Genomic DNA, 16,334 nt, shown 5'->3' with positions numbered 1-16,334 from the left:
TTTAACCGTTTGATTCCAAGTGCACGACCAAGTTATCCAAGTGCACCTTCAATTTCCAACTATAAAGAAATAAACATTAGGTTCACAACTTCACGTCATTAAATTTCTCCAAAATTGAAATTTCTAACCTACGACGTTCGTTCAAATTATAAGAAAACATTGGAATAGTTCTGTTTCAATTTGTATGTCCAAACAGATTATTAGGATGACTACGTGACATTACTCAAACATTAAGAAATATACCACCATCATAAGTACAAAGTAAATATAACTTCTATCCACCTTTAGGAACATAACAGCGTTGACAGAAATTCGGAAGGTAAATCCTGAAGGTCTTACTTTCGAACCGCACTCCTAACTCGAATGATACACGTACTCTAAGAATATATATATATATATATATATATATATATATATATATATATCTTCAATCCATATTCAAGATTTTTAATCACAAGGGTCAAATTGGAAGCAACTTAAGAAAAACGGATTTATTATAAAGCTCAGTGTTAATTCCTTGTAGAACATTGCAAATTGCAAGTTGCAAGTACCCCCCATATAGAACTACAACAACAAATTATGGTATACATCGCATATAACACATACAACTCAACGTATAAATGAAATCAAATAACTACTCATACATGCAACCACATGCATGATACATAAATATGAATCAAGACATTGAGTTTACGGAGGGCGGTTGAGATCCGACGAAGATTATTATATGACATTAGAGGGAAAAAAAAAACCGACATTAGAAGAACGAAAAAGAAGAGGATTATTTTATGGTGCTTGGACTTTTCGAGAATACGACAGGACCATCACAAAGTCTTTGGCTGAGCTGCCGACAGCTGCGGGTATCCTTCTTGATGTTGAAGCTGTCTGCAACCACAAATCTACCAAGTTCTGTAGTTGCAATGTCGGAAGCACCGGCTGACCCTGGCACGTTATCTCCACCTGCAGAAGAAAAGTAGCCGAAGACATTAGGAGATCTTCTACATAAAGTTGTAAAACTTTCAAATAACTTGTAACAAGTAAAATAATCGATTTGTGACGTGTTGTGCATAAATATGGCACGGTTCACAGGCAGAATGGTAATCTAACAAGTTCAACATTTAATGCTAAATATCCGTAGAACTTGTACATAATGCTCCTAACAAGACGATAAACATGAAGGCCCAGGGCTTGTCATCATGCCAAAACTTGACAAGAAACTCCTTTTTCATTTTATGACGCTTCAGGCACAATGTGGTATCCGGTACCTGAATGAGACTGCTCAGGAATTTCTACTTATTTCTCTTCTGCATTTTGTCTTTAGACAATGAACACAAAAACTTAGAATTGGAACCTATCAGAACTAAAAGGTTACAGGGGAAGAGTCCAAGAACCAAGCGTAGTTTCCCGCAATCCATATCCAGATAATTGGATTCAGATCGGATCAAATGTGATCCAGTCCAAATCCAATCCGTTTACAAGTCTATGCTTGTGCCACGTTCACATACCCATGCCCCTCTAGTGAATTTTGAAATTCCTAAAGTCATATTGCTGCAGAAATGTGAGTAACACAAGGGCTGTGAAATGCATGCACACCATAGAAAAATAACAAAAACAACGAGTACTAAGAAACTGAAAGGAAAACGTTAAAAAGCACCTGTGCTGGATCCTTTGATTCAATAAAACATATTTTATGGTAGGGTTTATTGGTTAAATAAATGCATTCAAAGTGTTTCATGTTATATTTCAGGCAGGGTTCATTAACAGATTTTTGGTTTGATATTTTTCAGCTGGACTTACCATATATTACATTCCAAAAAATCTTGAAGTGTATTAAAGGAAAAAAAAAAAAGAAAAAGAAAAAAGAAACAGACGTTTGCAAGATTATGTTTCCCAGTAAAAACCTAAACAATATAATGAAATATACTAGTTTAAACTCGTGTCACTCGATTCACTCATCAATTTGTTTTCAGTTTCTCACTTACAAACAAACAACAATCAAGAAAAGAAACAATTATATTAAATTATTTAATAAGAGAATACATTAACAATTCAAGGAGATTGCAACTGCAATTCCAAATGCCATTAACAGTCTTGTTATTCTGGGAAGAAAGCAAAGCTAAATATACTCACCTCAGCTTCACTTGTAAGATCAAGTTTCATTACGAGGTACTTTTGGATAAATGAGACAGGCAAATTACCATCCCTGTGAGAAGGGGAAAAACACATAACATAGAATAAGTTATCTAGTCCCTAGGAAAAAAAAAATGATATTTGCTGCTAAGAAGAGGAATGCCCACAAAGATCAATCACACAACTTCAAACGCAAAACCATAATTAAGTACATAAGACTAAATTAACTAGTCATAAAGAAGGTATTAGTACGGTTACAAGTACAGTTGATTTAAGGTGCTCACTTGGTGAAAAGAAGCTGTAGTGGTTAGTCATACGGCTGGGGTAGGAGAAAATTTGATGATGAAAGTGTTATAATAAGATTTTGTTTCTGCTAGTTAAGTAAAAAAAACAAAAAAGCAAGAGTAATAAAGAAAACAGATATATGCCAGACTATGTTGAAGATTATTATATAATTAAAAAATTAAAATATACAACACCCATATTTATTAGCTATGGAGTCTGGATCACATGAAATGATTGAATTTGTTTGATCCCTAATAATATTCTCTTTACACAACTGGCCTAGATTCCCAATAGTACAACCATTGAAAGTCGAGATTTAACTTGTCACTTGAAATGGATCTCCACTTAGTTTACCAAGTAAACGAGATAAGATAGGAAAATTAGGTCCAATTACTGGTAACGATTCTCATTGGATATCAACACAGATGTTCTGAGGGAGATTCCAGCCACACAACTTCCCCGCAAGACATTAATCCCCAAATTTTGACACTCCTTACCAACCATACCACCCAAAAGGCTATTAGTATAGAACAGAAGTGCAAGGACTATCACTTCTTTCCTTTCTTTAAACCTCTAAATTAATCCCCAACATTGAATAAGAAAGTTCAAACTGGCCAATGAATGGATGGACCAACAACTATCTTGGCAAAGTGTAGATATATCGTCGCATGGAGCTTAGTCTTCTAGCTTTAAGCATATAATTTTATCGACTTTCCAAGTGTTTTGGGAACTATTTGGTTCAGCTCTCTGAAAACAGTTTTCAAAAACTCTGAAAACAGCAAACAATTTTTAAAGAACCACAAAAGGCAGTTTTCTGAATCCAGGTAGTTTTTCCACTCAGTTTTCAATAAACAGTTAAACAGAACTTTTAAACAAATGAAATGTTGAACTGTGTTCTATACTGTTTGAGGCAATTTGGAAATCGAAATTAATTAAACCAGATGGAAGGAAACAGAACAAGAGAAAACAGGATTTGGAGAAGAAGACGCAACTTCTGAGATTCCCATCTTCTATTGTAAGAGGGAGAAGACAGATATAATTTTCGAGAGTGAAACAAGCTCAACACTTCCATAGTATTTCAATTTCTAGAAGGATTGAAATTTCAACAAACATAAATGTTGTACTGGGTCGCAAGATCAACCAGCTCAGGGTAGACTGAAAGTAATTCTAGACTTTCGAGATTCAGCACCTTTTGATCCGTTTTGATTAGTGTTTCTCCTCAATATTTATGTATGAGCATGGATATGTAGAACAAAACTTTAGGGTTTTCAAAGGCATCTTAATATCATGTCCTGATATGGACATTAAGCTGTTTAGAGAATAGTTCTGATTAATAACAGCAGCCAATTGTTTAGTTGCATAATGTTCAAGAGCAAAGATGATGATGATGAAACAAGACAATCACAATCTCTTAGAGCAAAGCTATAAAGCTGCAACTTCTCAACTCAATATTTACTTCAAAAGATAAGATACTACCATCTTTAAGGAGTAAAATACCCAATTAAAACGAGTTCTAGGCCATGACCCAAACTAGTATCATCCATTAAAAAAAAAGCCTAATGGAAGAAACCCAGAAGATAATAATACCCCTTAATAATCTGCTTAATATCCCTTAATAATCTGCTGGTACAATAGTGCAAATTCCAAACAAGATTCCACTAAATTGACATGAATTCTAATGGCTACAAGTCATTGTGGCACAAAATGAAAGATAAGATACTACCATCTTTAAGGAGTAAAATACCCAATTAAAACGAGTTCTAGGCCATGACCCAAACTAGTATCATCCATTAAAAAAATAATAAAAATAAAAATAAAAAACCTAATGGAAGAAACCCAGAAGATAATAATACCCCTTAATAATCTGCTTAATATCCCTTAATAATCTGCTGGTACAATAGTGCAAATTCCAAACAAGATTCCACTAAATTGACATGAATTCTAATGGCTACAAGTCATTGTGGCACAAAATGATCTAATTAACAACTACTAATTAAAATCAGTAAATACCATGCTGATTATAATCATTCAAGCACAAAGAATATCCAAATAAACCCATTTTACCCATTCTCCCTCAGTTTTGTTAACTTGTTTCCCATCAATTCTTTCTTTAGAAGAAATATCTCTCTACCAAATGAGCATAAAATCCAAATCCATCCCCATAATTATATTGAGAAAATAGAAACTTAGGCATTCCTACCATGGACTGACAGCCATATATAATTTGATTACCAAGTACCCGAAAGATTTTTGCACATACCAACCCTCCCTTCCACGGTTGAACATTACACCAATCAATTAAGTAATCCTTTTTGGATTTCCTACTTCCAAAAACAAATAGGTTCCTTTAACAGCTTCCCAACAAGGCTACACCAATACTGAAAATGGAAACAGGGTAAATGGATATGTTATATGTCAAATCTTTGCAAGAGTGACCCGAACACTAAAACATAAAGGACTCCTTCCTCTCATTTAGGCATTTAAAGACTTTGTATGAATCATATTACTCCAAAATTCTATTGATCTTAGATTTCCTCTCAACAGGGAACCAAGATGTTTGAGGACTTATTCTTCTATTTCACAACCTAAAGAAACAGCACTGGCATGCAGATGCTCTTGGGAGACATTGGTTCCACTAATGGTGCCTTCAGACAACTAAACTTTCAGTCCAGATATGTAACTTCAAAAGACACAGGATAAAGCTAAAGACATGAATCTGACATTCCACACTAGAAGAGAAATTAGATATCAGTAAATTGAAGAAGGGAGACTGCAAGTGAACCTATACTGCCCACCGTAATTTCCTCAACGACCTTCAAGTATTTGGCGCTTGAATTACCCTACTAAGCACGTAATCAGTTAAAAAAAGAGGACCGGAGGAGATGTGTTGAGGGTGTCTTTGTAAAACTCTTGATTGACAAGCACTATAAATTTGTGCATTTTGAAAGAACTCTTACCCACTATCTCCATAGACACCCCAAATCCTTTCCACACACTAAATGATGTAAAGAACACAATCTACATGTTCATAGGCTTTCTTAAAGGCAACCTTGAAGACAAATCCTTCCTTCTGAATAGTGCCTTTTCAAGAATGGGAGACAAAGCCCATAAATCTCACTAAAGTAAACAAGTCCCCATATTATCATACACAAGAATGCTTTTGAGGCCACCTCAAATTTTTTCTGATATTATAAATCAACTCAGTTTCATATACAGATCAACCTTAAGTAATTTAAAATGAGTGCTACTTGAATTAGAATTAATGGGCTAAATAATATCAATATCCTCATAACATAATTGGGTTCTACACTTTGAGTCCTTGTATTGCATACTTGGCTCCTGAGCTGATATCCTCCAAAAACAATTCTGAAATAGGACACATTTTGAAACTTCATCTGGCCTGTTGCCTCGTGTCTATGTAAATAACCACCTCAGTCCAACTTTGCTACAAGGGATACACTACTGATTGGGTAAGCATGAGAACTCGCGCACGTGTGTTTCAGTTTTTCCCAGTTAGCTTCTGTTGTTGACAAGTATGATTTATTCATTGTTTATTATTGGTTTTAATATTTTATGCTTCACTGGTTCTTTACAAAATCAATGATTGAGTTAAGTTATTCATTCTTCTTGTGAGGACAAACCACTAATTTAGCATAAACCCTCCTTAATATATCAACTTTTTTTTTTCTTTTTCTTTTTTTAGGGTAATATTCAAATTAGTAAGGAAGAAACATATTCTCTGCATACTTTTTCAACATATTTTTATGAGAGCATCTTCTATGATGTATCCTGATTCCTTTACTACTTTTGAGAAACAGTAATAAAAAGGTAGAAGCCCAAAAATTTTCATCTAGGAACCGAGGTTCAGGATGGGACAAGAAACTTCAGTATGAAGACCTAAATCACTTACGCTGATTTATAGAATGTCACCGCATATATTTAGAAAAATCAATATCCAAAATAGATGAAAGGTATACTGTGTCAATTATTTAACAGTTCATTTCTTATATGTGTTTTCATTGCTTCTCTATATCAACTTTATTCAATAAAAATATACAAGGAATAAAAAATAAATAAATAAAAAAAGAACTCCTGAATTCTTTTAGCACACTACTCCAATTTGAGTTGTGAGAGATACGAAAAATATGAGTTCATGAGTTCACAAATATTTTACTGACGCGACCACGCTTTATAGTGTTCTAATGACATAAAATTGAAAACAAAAGAAGCAGGATTAAAAACAGCAGCATATCGCTAACAAAACTAAAGATTAGTTACGGGATCAGATAAACTCACTTTATCCTCAAGTAACATGCAGATATCTGTGGCAATGTAACATCTCCTTCCCTGAAATCATATATCACAAGATTAAAAAACCATCAAATGAAATTCAAAACACCTGAAAATTTCATTTGGACATGATTTTAGTAATTACTGATCTTCTGAGGCCACCAGTGAGAACCAAATGGGATAGTTTCTTCTGTTCTGCTTAGCCCCCTTAGCATCAAGCATGGCCTGTGGCGAGGGACCCAACCCATTGGATGCATTTTTTCGACCAACAGCACGCAACCTTCTACGTTTCACTGGTCCTTGAAGCAAGGTTGGCTTGTTCTTGTCCTCTTGAACTTTTGCTTTGTGCTGATGCTCCTTAACCTTGCTTTTAGGAACATGTGCGTCACAGTCAGTAGCATTGAGCAGTTCTGTTTTGATAGGAGATGAGCCTTGTGAATTTAGTTTAGAAGGCTTGGTTCTGTTTGCAACTTCAACAAGATAATTTAAGGGTTTCCATAAATCGACATTCCCTTCCCATGCTTCAGCATCATTCCCTGTATCTTTATTTGGTTTTTGATCGTGAATAAGGTCGCTTGTGGAAGAGCTCTGCAAGATTGAAGGATGAAAATGCATTAAACAGTAAATTAAAAAGCAAAACTATCTACGAAGGATACTTTGCAACAGCATCGTGTCTACTATTTTAGTCATAGAAGAATAGAGTTAAATTCTTGGCATAATTTCCTACAAGGACTTGCTTACAACATGTTATATCTAAAATGTCAATACTAAAAGCATAAAAAGAACCAACACGAAACCAACTTTACCTGTCTTTTATGCTGAATAATTTTGTTTACAGTCTCAGGTGAGCTTGAGCTCTCTGGAAAATCTTCCTTAAGATCTTGCTCTTTCTTAATTGGTTCCTCAATGGAAAAACTGGATCCTCGTAGAGCAGCAGCCTTTCTCGTAACAGATTTTGTTCTCCTTCCAGTCACTCCAGCCTGCATCGACACTTTGGGAGTGTTGACCACCAATGATGATAGAGATCTCTCCTTCCTTTTTAAAGGAAGTGAAATCGAAGGTAAGACTTCAGGAGCCTTAATCTTTCTTCTTTTGATAGGGAAGATTTTAGCCCTTATATCTTGCAAATTGTGGTCTGGCCTGCATATTTTCAATGGGCCCAATTAAATATAAGTACATCTCAACAAAAAGCCCCAGTATATAAATAGCTGAGTAAAATATCTTTGCAACCATTTATGTGAAAATTCCAAAGGGTGAGTAGTAGGTAAATGATCAATCCAGGTTCCATTTGTTTCATGGGAAAATGAGATCATGGAAAAGGTATATAGCGATGCTGATGGATGAAGCCAACATTAGCATGATCTGGGAGTTGGTAAATTGAGCTGTTAAGTATTTGCATTATATTTTTTGGAAACAAAATTCCAAAGTGAATTCAACAAAAAATAAGGAAAGCCATTTCCTTTCATTATGAAGAACTCTGTGTATGCAACTCTGGATACATACATACACACAGTCACACACACATATACGTAATGAGATCAAGGAAAAGGAGTATAGCAATGCTGTTTGATGAGGCCCCCATTGCCATGATCTGCAATTTGATTAATTGAACTATTAAGTATTTGCATTATATTTTTTGAAACAAAATCTCAAAGTCAATACATTTTGAAGAGCTGTGTGGAAACAATTGATACATGCATAAATGCATGCATCCCAAACTGCAGATACATACATAAGTGCATGCATGCATGCATGATTTCGATACTCCTCATATACACGTCCAATACTTCTTAATTGTATCCACAATATGAGCCTTTTTTAAATTAAAAAAAAAATGTCTCCAGTCCTTTAGATAATTTGAAACACATCTCCAACTGGCCTTGAAATTAAGAAGCGGCATTCTAAGTGTAAAATCAAAACACAATTATTAGGAATAAAATAACAAAGGCTTCAAATATTTTGATTATTCCTTAAAATAATAATAAATAAATGAGATATAACCGGTTCTCTTGTGTCCTCTTTGGCTTAGGGGTTGGTTTGTGTAGCCAGACCAACCTCTAGGTCTAGAGTTCAAGGATTGGTATAGAAGAAGAAAAATAAATAAATGAGATATAACAAGGATAGTTCATGCCAAATGTATACACGTCTATAATCATGGAACACAGCCCTTACTTTTTTCATCTAAATTTTCTTCATTACAAGTTAAAATTTAGTATATATGATAGTCATTAAAAAAAAAATAATAATCATTGCATATGCATATCAACCAGGATAAACAATTATTATCTAATTTTTGGACATACATAAATGCATCTATATTGTATATACATACGCATTAACATGTCTCTACCCAATCCGTATCTTATTTATATAGAATTTGTCATATCATAAGCATGTTGTATTCATATCTTGTACCAGTATTATGCTTCACAGATGTTGTCCGTCAAAACTGATACCGTGGGAAAGCAAGCGTGCATTACAAAAATAAAAGGATGACTATGATCTAGAGCTGCCACCAATGGAACAGCTTTTTGCTAACCAAATAGGAGAGTTATATATACCAGAACAACGGATGAATGCTGCCACAAACATATAACCTAAGGAAAACTGCAGCCAGAGCAAGATGGGTTTCCCATCATCAATAGGCCAGTACCGTTTATTTTCCCTCTAACAATAGTTTCCTAAAAGTGATTGAAAAAAAAAAAAAAAAAAAAACAGCCTAGTTAAACAAGTTATCCTTTCAGTTCCAGAGGAACACCTGATAAGAAAACTTCAAGTGGTCGAAGCAGTGACTGATAGACAAAAAAACCAACTTGTAGTCTCAAGAGAACTAGTTTGGTGGCTTGCAAGTAGGATAATCATATTAAAAAATGTATTTTTATATGCAGTAAACAAAACAGAATGGATGATCAGAAACTCTTAAGAAGGCGTGTTTAAAATTTAAGGGAAAAAAAGAATTATGACATGAAACACGGTGAGAACACGACAATAATAGATATACAAATTACATACCTTATCTTAGAGAGACATTTATAACAAGTACATGACATATAGCGTATACATGTGTTTATGAATTATGTAGATATATAAATATATGTACTTGAACACGATGGGATAACTCTTCTCCTACTCCCATGCCCAGTACCTTGATAAACCTTTAAATGTCTTGTATTATTTTAATAAATTCAAACTTTATATAAATCTTACATAAATATTTAATTTGATTTTTCCTTATAGTTATTATTTTTATACTAAAAAGAAGTCTTATCCAAGCTCTAAGGTTCATTAATCACATGTTAATCAGGTGCCCATGATGCATTGACCATGTTTCTGAAATCAAAATTTTAATTTTAAATTAAATATAGGTCCAAATGTGTCATAGAAGTGTTGCGAGTGTCCAAGAAGTGTTAGTGTCTGAGATATGTCCAACACAAACACGCCTCCTGTTTAGAAACGTCCACCAAAAAGCGGTATCAAACACCAGATAGTCCGCCAAAACTTAACAAGAGTTATGAACCCAATCATACTAAATTTGCTTAAATTAGAGAACTACCATTTTGCATGTTGAGGCTTCATGGGTATTGGCATTGACGAGTTTCCTCACCGGATATGATTCATTCATTTGAGTGCCTTTCTTATCAGATCACCTCTTTTGGATTTCTCAGTCTAAGCAGGAGACATTACATTTTGATATTATTGACCATTCTAAGCATCATTCCATCTCAATTGAAAAAGCATATACCTTTTCAAGAAGAAATTGGGTTCTGCTTCTGTGTTGCTCTTGTGTTGTTTTTTATTTTTTATATTTTTTCATATCTAGTCCCGGATTAATCTTATTCATTATTTTTTGTTGGTTTGGGAAAATGGATTTTCCCACAGTGAGTGAGAGTCCTTAAAGGCCCACCAAAGCCTTTTTAAAATCAGTCCCACAGTGTCTGAGACAATGTTTTTCAATTACAAGCCTCTACATTAGGGTTACAAGCCTTTGACTAATAAAGATATGACCCTTTTTTTTTATCCCGCTCTCAAAAATTCTGGAGGCCTTGACCTGTATATCAAACATGAAGAGACACAAAGAAGAGATAAACATCATGTCTGCTGAAGAAAGAATTAAACACCAGAATTAAGAAGGATTTCTCAATGGTAAGGTTGCTCCATCATGACATGAAGGTCACAAGTTCAAAAAAAGGAAAGTCTCTTTGCATGCAGAGGCAACCCCAGACACCGCAATGGCGGGAGCCTCGCACACTGGGCTAGCCCTTTTCCAATTAAGAAGGGTTTCACACACATAGCAATATGCTAACTGATATCATAAGATTTCGCACAAAAATTCCCACCTAGTGAGCTGGAAAGACCAAATTATGGGACAGGTCAACTGCTATAGTGACACCTTAGGATACTAGTTAAGCAAGTTAACTAGTATTTATCTAAATGAGTACCAACCACACATCTCTTGAAGTTGATTTTGAGACAACATGCACATTTTCATAGCATGACGCGCACAAACAAAACCAAAAAGGAAAATGTGATTAACAGAATGGGAATCACTCAACCTTTTACAGCCAGCAAAAAGCTCCAAATTAAACCCATTTCCATAACATTGAGAATGGGGTTACTAAGAACAATCTAAAGGGATATATATATATTATGTTTTATCCTCTTGGGCAATACCTCCCAATGTCTGAAAGCATCCTCCAGGATTCCATTCGATGAACCACAAGAACCCACAGCCAACAATTCAATTTAACTTGAACCCTTTTAAAACCATCTTATAGAAATGCCTATTCCACATGATCTTAGTCTAATTCCCTATCTGGAATATTAACAAGTTTTATTTTTTTTGAATGGTAGAATATTAACAAGTTCTCAATGCACTCCTAGTAGAGTAAGAGATGCATACATATGTACATTATGGTTATCTAAAACTGAAGACTGCGGAACATAACCGAATACGTCTACTCTGATGAAGTTCTCCCTTTTAATTAATTTCAATAAAGAAAAAGGCCAAAATATTTTCTTGAACTACGAACTGATGTGTCATTTAGCAATAAATATATTAAAAAAAAAAAAAAAAAAAAAAAAAAAAAAAAAAAGGTCCATTTGGAAGCTCTAACCAAGAGATTCAATAATTACTATTACCGCTATTACTACATATTTAGTTAATAATAAAGTTAGTACAGTATCACATATTTTCCTAAAAATTTCTAAATTATGGAGTTCTGAACATCTAAATCTATCATAGAATTTAAACAATTTCTGAAAATTCAGTAGTTCATAAAAGATATATTTATAGCACCAACAACTGCATACTCATTCACCTATATCACAATATTATTATATACATGTATGTGTGAGTATGAATTGACCAAAATGCAAATAAGAAACCAGAGACAGAGACAGAGAGGTCCAGTAAAACTTCGTAAAGACTGACCTAAGTTTCTCCACTGGAATGCAGCCCAAATTGATATTGCATACAGGACAGGAATCAGCCTCCTCTTCTGAGAGCTTCTCATATATACACTTTCTACAAACTGGTTTGAAGTTCAAAAACCCAATGTGTCACAGAATGGTTAATAAAAGAGTAAAACAATTAATTCCGACACGATGTTGAAGATAATTAATATTGTGAGAGCATGCACTTCTTAAATTAATAAAAAATAATAATGTATTTAATCTCCTTCAGGTATTCTAGTCAACAGATAGAGAAATTACACTGATCATTGAGCAAACAAGGAAAGAGACAAGCAGGTTTTGGCAAACTTACTAAACAGCGTCCAAGAAGAATGCTATGGACAACAATTGAAGGAACAAATTAGTAATACTCAAATAATCTATTGTCCAAGCCTTAGTTGCCACTTCCCAATTTGGAATGCGTGTTAAATTCAGAGAAATAAAATATTCCTTATTTTTTCCATTAGTCGTCTTCTTTATGAAAATAGCACAAAAAATTAGTTTTTGTGTGCGCGCGTGTGGGGGGTGGGGGGGCAAAGATGGTTCTTTTCGGAAAAGATTCAGGGAAAGGCTTATAACACATCAATAGCTAAATTGTATAGAATAAACTAATTTCTATACTTTTGCATAGTTATCGACATGAATAGAAGTGAAAACAGTGATAAAAGCATATAAAGATCATTGTGGAATCAATCTATGAGATCATGGTCTTTTGCATATACTGAGATAAATATCAGTGGGTACAAAAGAAGATTAAGGATCATTTGTGACTTCACCTAACTCCTATGAAGATTAAGGAGTCATTTGCAATGATTAGAAATCACACAGAACGACAAATAAGGTTTCAAGGATATGATGTAATTCAGCACAATCGATATGCTGTACTTCAGCATGATCAATATGATGCAGACATGATTGTTCAACGAGAATTAGAATAAAGAGATGAAAGCATGTAAGAAAATTTCAAGGGTAACATATGCACAGAGAAGCGGTAAATGAATTGAACAAAAAACTTTGATGAATGAAAGAACCATAAGATTGAAATTCGAAACAAATCAAATTAGATAAAAACCAAAAATAGAAACAAATTTAATATATGCTCTCTACAAGCTAAATAAGATCAACTCAGGAATGAATTTTCACACTTTCTTGTTCTGCTAAACAATTGCAGGATTGGCATGTGACCTCCAATAGTGGCTAATTTTAAAGAATTGGCAGAGGAAAAAACCCTATCAAACTCTAAGACGAAAAAATCACAAGTTTTTAAATGTGATTCAGTCATAGAACTTTGTTGTACAGACTACCGGCTGCTTGTATCAATGTAACCAATACATCACTATCAAGAATCAAGTTTCATTTGCATGAATAACATGTAATGCTCACTATCATACGGTCATGCCTTCCTTTTCTGATGAAGGACAAAGCACATTAAGCCGTTAACCGAGTTCTACAAAGCCCCGCAGAAATATTTGTCATTTTCTGCCTAGCTTAATTTTGAAAGCTCAATCATATTATAATTCAAATCCAAAATCTAGATTCAGAACACAAACGGGAAAAAGTTTAAATAAAAATAAAAAAAAATAAAAATAAAGAAGGCCTGAATCATACTTAAACAGTACCAGAACCAAAAAAGGAAACAATTTTACACTACGAATCAAAAGTTCTGAATTGCAACATATATGATAAACAAAAAATCAAAGTAGGTAGAACCCAGATCATAAATTGTAACATAAGAACAACCCAACCCAAAATCACCCAAAAACAAATAAATAAATAACAAATTTAAAAATAAAAATAAATTAAAAAAAAAAAAAGAACAGGAAAAGAACACATTATTGATACATATAAATACAGATCAGTAAATGATTAACTAAGAAGAACACACCCAATTTATAATGTACAATACAAGAACAATCCCACATCAAAATCGGCAGAGAGAGAAAACAATATTCAACAAGAAGAGAGAGACATATTGGAGGAACTAACACGTATGAAGGCATAGAGATATTGTGGTGGCCTCCTTCAAGAGCTTGTTACAGAGAGGGCATGTCACGCATGGCGCTATTGTTTCCCTCCGTACTTCCACCATGTGACCCATCATCATCATCCTCCCTCTCTCTATATATATATATATTTGTGTATATATGTATGTATGTGTGTGTGTATCTACTTTCTCTCTCTAAACTGCATTCAATAATGAATCATTGGGGACGAGAGATTGTGAAAATTGGTAGGGAAAACAGAGACAAACGCCTTTAGCTTGATGGGTTTGTAGTGAGAAGTATGGATCTGTTGAGTGGAACAATAGGGTGGAATTGGAAGTGAATTTGAAGATGGGTGTGGATTGTTTGGTGAAATTTTACGTGTGGTGTGTTGGGTTTTTGGGGGTTAAAGGAATAGTGAGGCTGATCAGATGGAATGTTGAGAGAGAAAGACAGGAGAGAGAGAGAGAGAGTTGTTCTGAGTTTCAGCGAAAAAGCATGAACCCACGAAGGAAGGTTTCTTTGTACATGCCCGTAAAGTGTTCACATACGAGCTCGAGCGAGTTCGATGAGAAGTAGTGGACTTGTGTATGGAATGCCCGTGGCTAAACTGCGTCGTCTTGGTGGGCCTTACGCTTTTGGGAATAATCTCTAGATAGGGAAAAGTTAAATAATGTTTTTTTTTTTTTTTTTTTTTTAGGATACTGTAACAAAGTAAAACACAAAATATGTCTAGTAATATTTATTATCATTTAAATAGTACCGAAACATCAAAATGATGTTTTTATTTACTTTGGCACAGTAATAAAGTATTATTCAAAAACAAAAAATTTTAAATTAACATTTTTAACTAAACATTCAACTTTTCAAATTAGCAACATTTTTTATCAAACATGCTTTCACGTTTTTACTTTCAAAAATCTTATAACAAATTTATGTTCCTAAACAAATTTTGAAATAGTGTTTAAGCATACTTTAAAATAAAAACATTGTTTCTACTTCGGATTAAAGCAAAAACAAAAACAATTATAGCTGTCAAACAAACCCATGTATATATCTTTTACCAAAATTATATATACCCTAAATTGCCTAACTCCTGTATTCTGAGGTTGAAAGTTGGAATCTTTTGGAGTCACTTCAGAGATTTTTTTCTTTTTTCTTTTTTTCTTTTTTTCTTTTTTTGTAATTGCCCCACAACTGCATCTACCGATTGTGAATTATATCGTGAGCAAAAATAAAAGAAAGAAGACGGAGAAAAGCTAAGTGTAAAACGGAGAAAATATCTTGCACTCTCACCTTCTCCTTTTCCTTTTTCTTTTCCTTTTACTTTTCTTCTAAACTTATTCTTACCTCTAATTTCTCACTTCTAAAGTAATGTTACCACTTATTTATAGTTTATTACATCAAATTAAAGACAATTTCACCATAATTCAAATTATTTGCTTAATTAATTGCTACCATTTTGGAAGCAAAAGAAGTGTAACTTTGCTCCATTTCTTTCTTCTTCCTTTCTGTCGAAGGGTAATGATTTTCCTACAAATGGAGGTAGGAGCGCAGCCATAAATTTTTTATTGGAGGGCCAAATTAGTAATGTAAAATTTAAATTTAAAAATAATATAAAATCATTATAAAAAAATAAAAAAAAAAGTGCATTTTAATGTATATGTTAAAATGGAAACCATAAATAGAAAAAAAAAAATTAAAAAATTAGAGAGGCCAGCTTTAATTTTGTATAGAAAACCATCATTAGTAACTATAATTTAGCATAAATACAAAATCATCATAAATAATTAATTTAGTACTATAAAAAAAAAAATCAAAAAAATTGGGGATGTTAATTTAACCCACACTAGGTTTGCTTATTTGATAATTCACTAGATTTTTCATCACAGCTCCATGGAAGAGAAAATGAGAAATTGTATGCAATTTATTTAAAAGATGTGTAAATCATGTTTAAATCACATATTTTGTCTCACATGTTTCCCAAGAATTATAATACAATCCATTTTATAATATTATATCTAAATCTATTTTAATTTCTCGTGCTATTTTATCACATCAAACGGGTGATAACACGTTTTAATCTATTTCTGAGATCATCTTAAACATGCATTATTAACAAATTTTAAATTTTAGTGGTGTTTTTTTACTCGTGAGGTGTGATATGCACTATAAATATTTGATATAAGAATATTT

The 16,334-nt window shown here is 33.5% G+C and overlaps 1 protein-coding gene across 2 annotated transcripts; it reads right to left on the bottom strand.

The window, feature by feature from the left end:
• Window positions 1-476: 476 nt before the first annotated feature.
• Window positions 477-14,718, bottom strand: LOC132299918 (E3 ubiquitin protein ligase DRIP2-like). 2 transcript variants are annotated; one of them, XM_059796809.1, is made up of 7 exons: window positions 14,143-14,716; window positions 12,137-12,236; window positions 7,512-7,845; window positions 6,851-7,293; window positions 6,712-6,762; window positions 2,131-2,203; window positions 477-960 (listed from the first exon to the last, which is right to left on the bottom strand). In XM_059796809.1, exons 1-7 carry the CDS (start codon window positions 14,261-14,263, stop codon window positions 787-789), a joined length of 1,296 nt encoding a protein of 431 aa, XP_059652792.1. In that variant the 5' UTR covers window positions 14,264-14,716; the 3' UTR covers window positions 477-786. The 2 variants fall into 2 exon arrangements, with proteins under 2 accessions (XP_059652792.1, XP_059652793.1); XM_059796810.1 differs by lacking the exon at window positions 2,131-2,203 and having other exon boundaries at window positions 742-960; window positions 14,143-14,718.
• Between the last annotated feature and the right edge of the window lie 1,616 nt (window positions 14,719-16,334).

The sequence above is a fragment of the Cornus florida genome, unplaced genomic scaffold, assembly GCF_030987335.1.
Source record: "Cornus florida cultivar Cherokee Brave unplaced genomic scaffold, ASM3098733v1 CherokeeBrave_3.0.0_Hap2_Chr03, whole genome shotgun sequence".
Taxonomy (NCBI): Eukaryota; Viridiplantae; Streptophyta; class Magnoliopsida; order Cornales; family Cornaceae; genus Cornus; species Cornus florida.
Note: the sequence above shows the minus strand (reverse complement) of the source record. Positions and strands in the feature narration are given on the sequence as shown.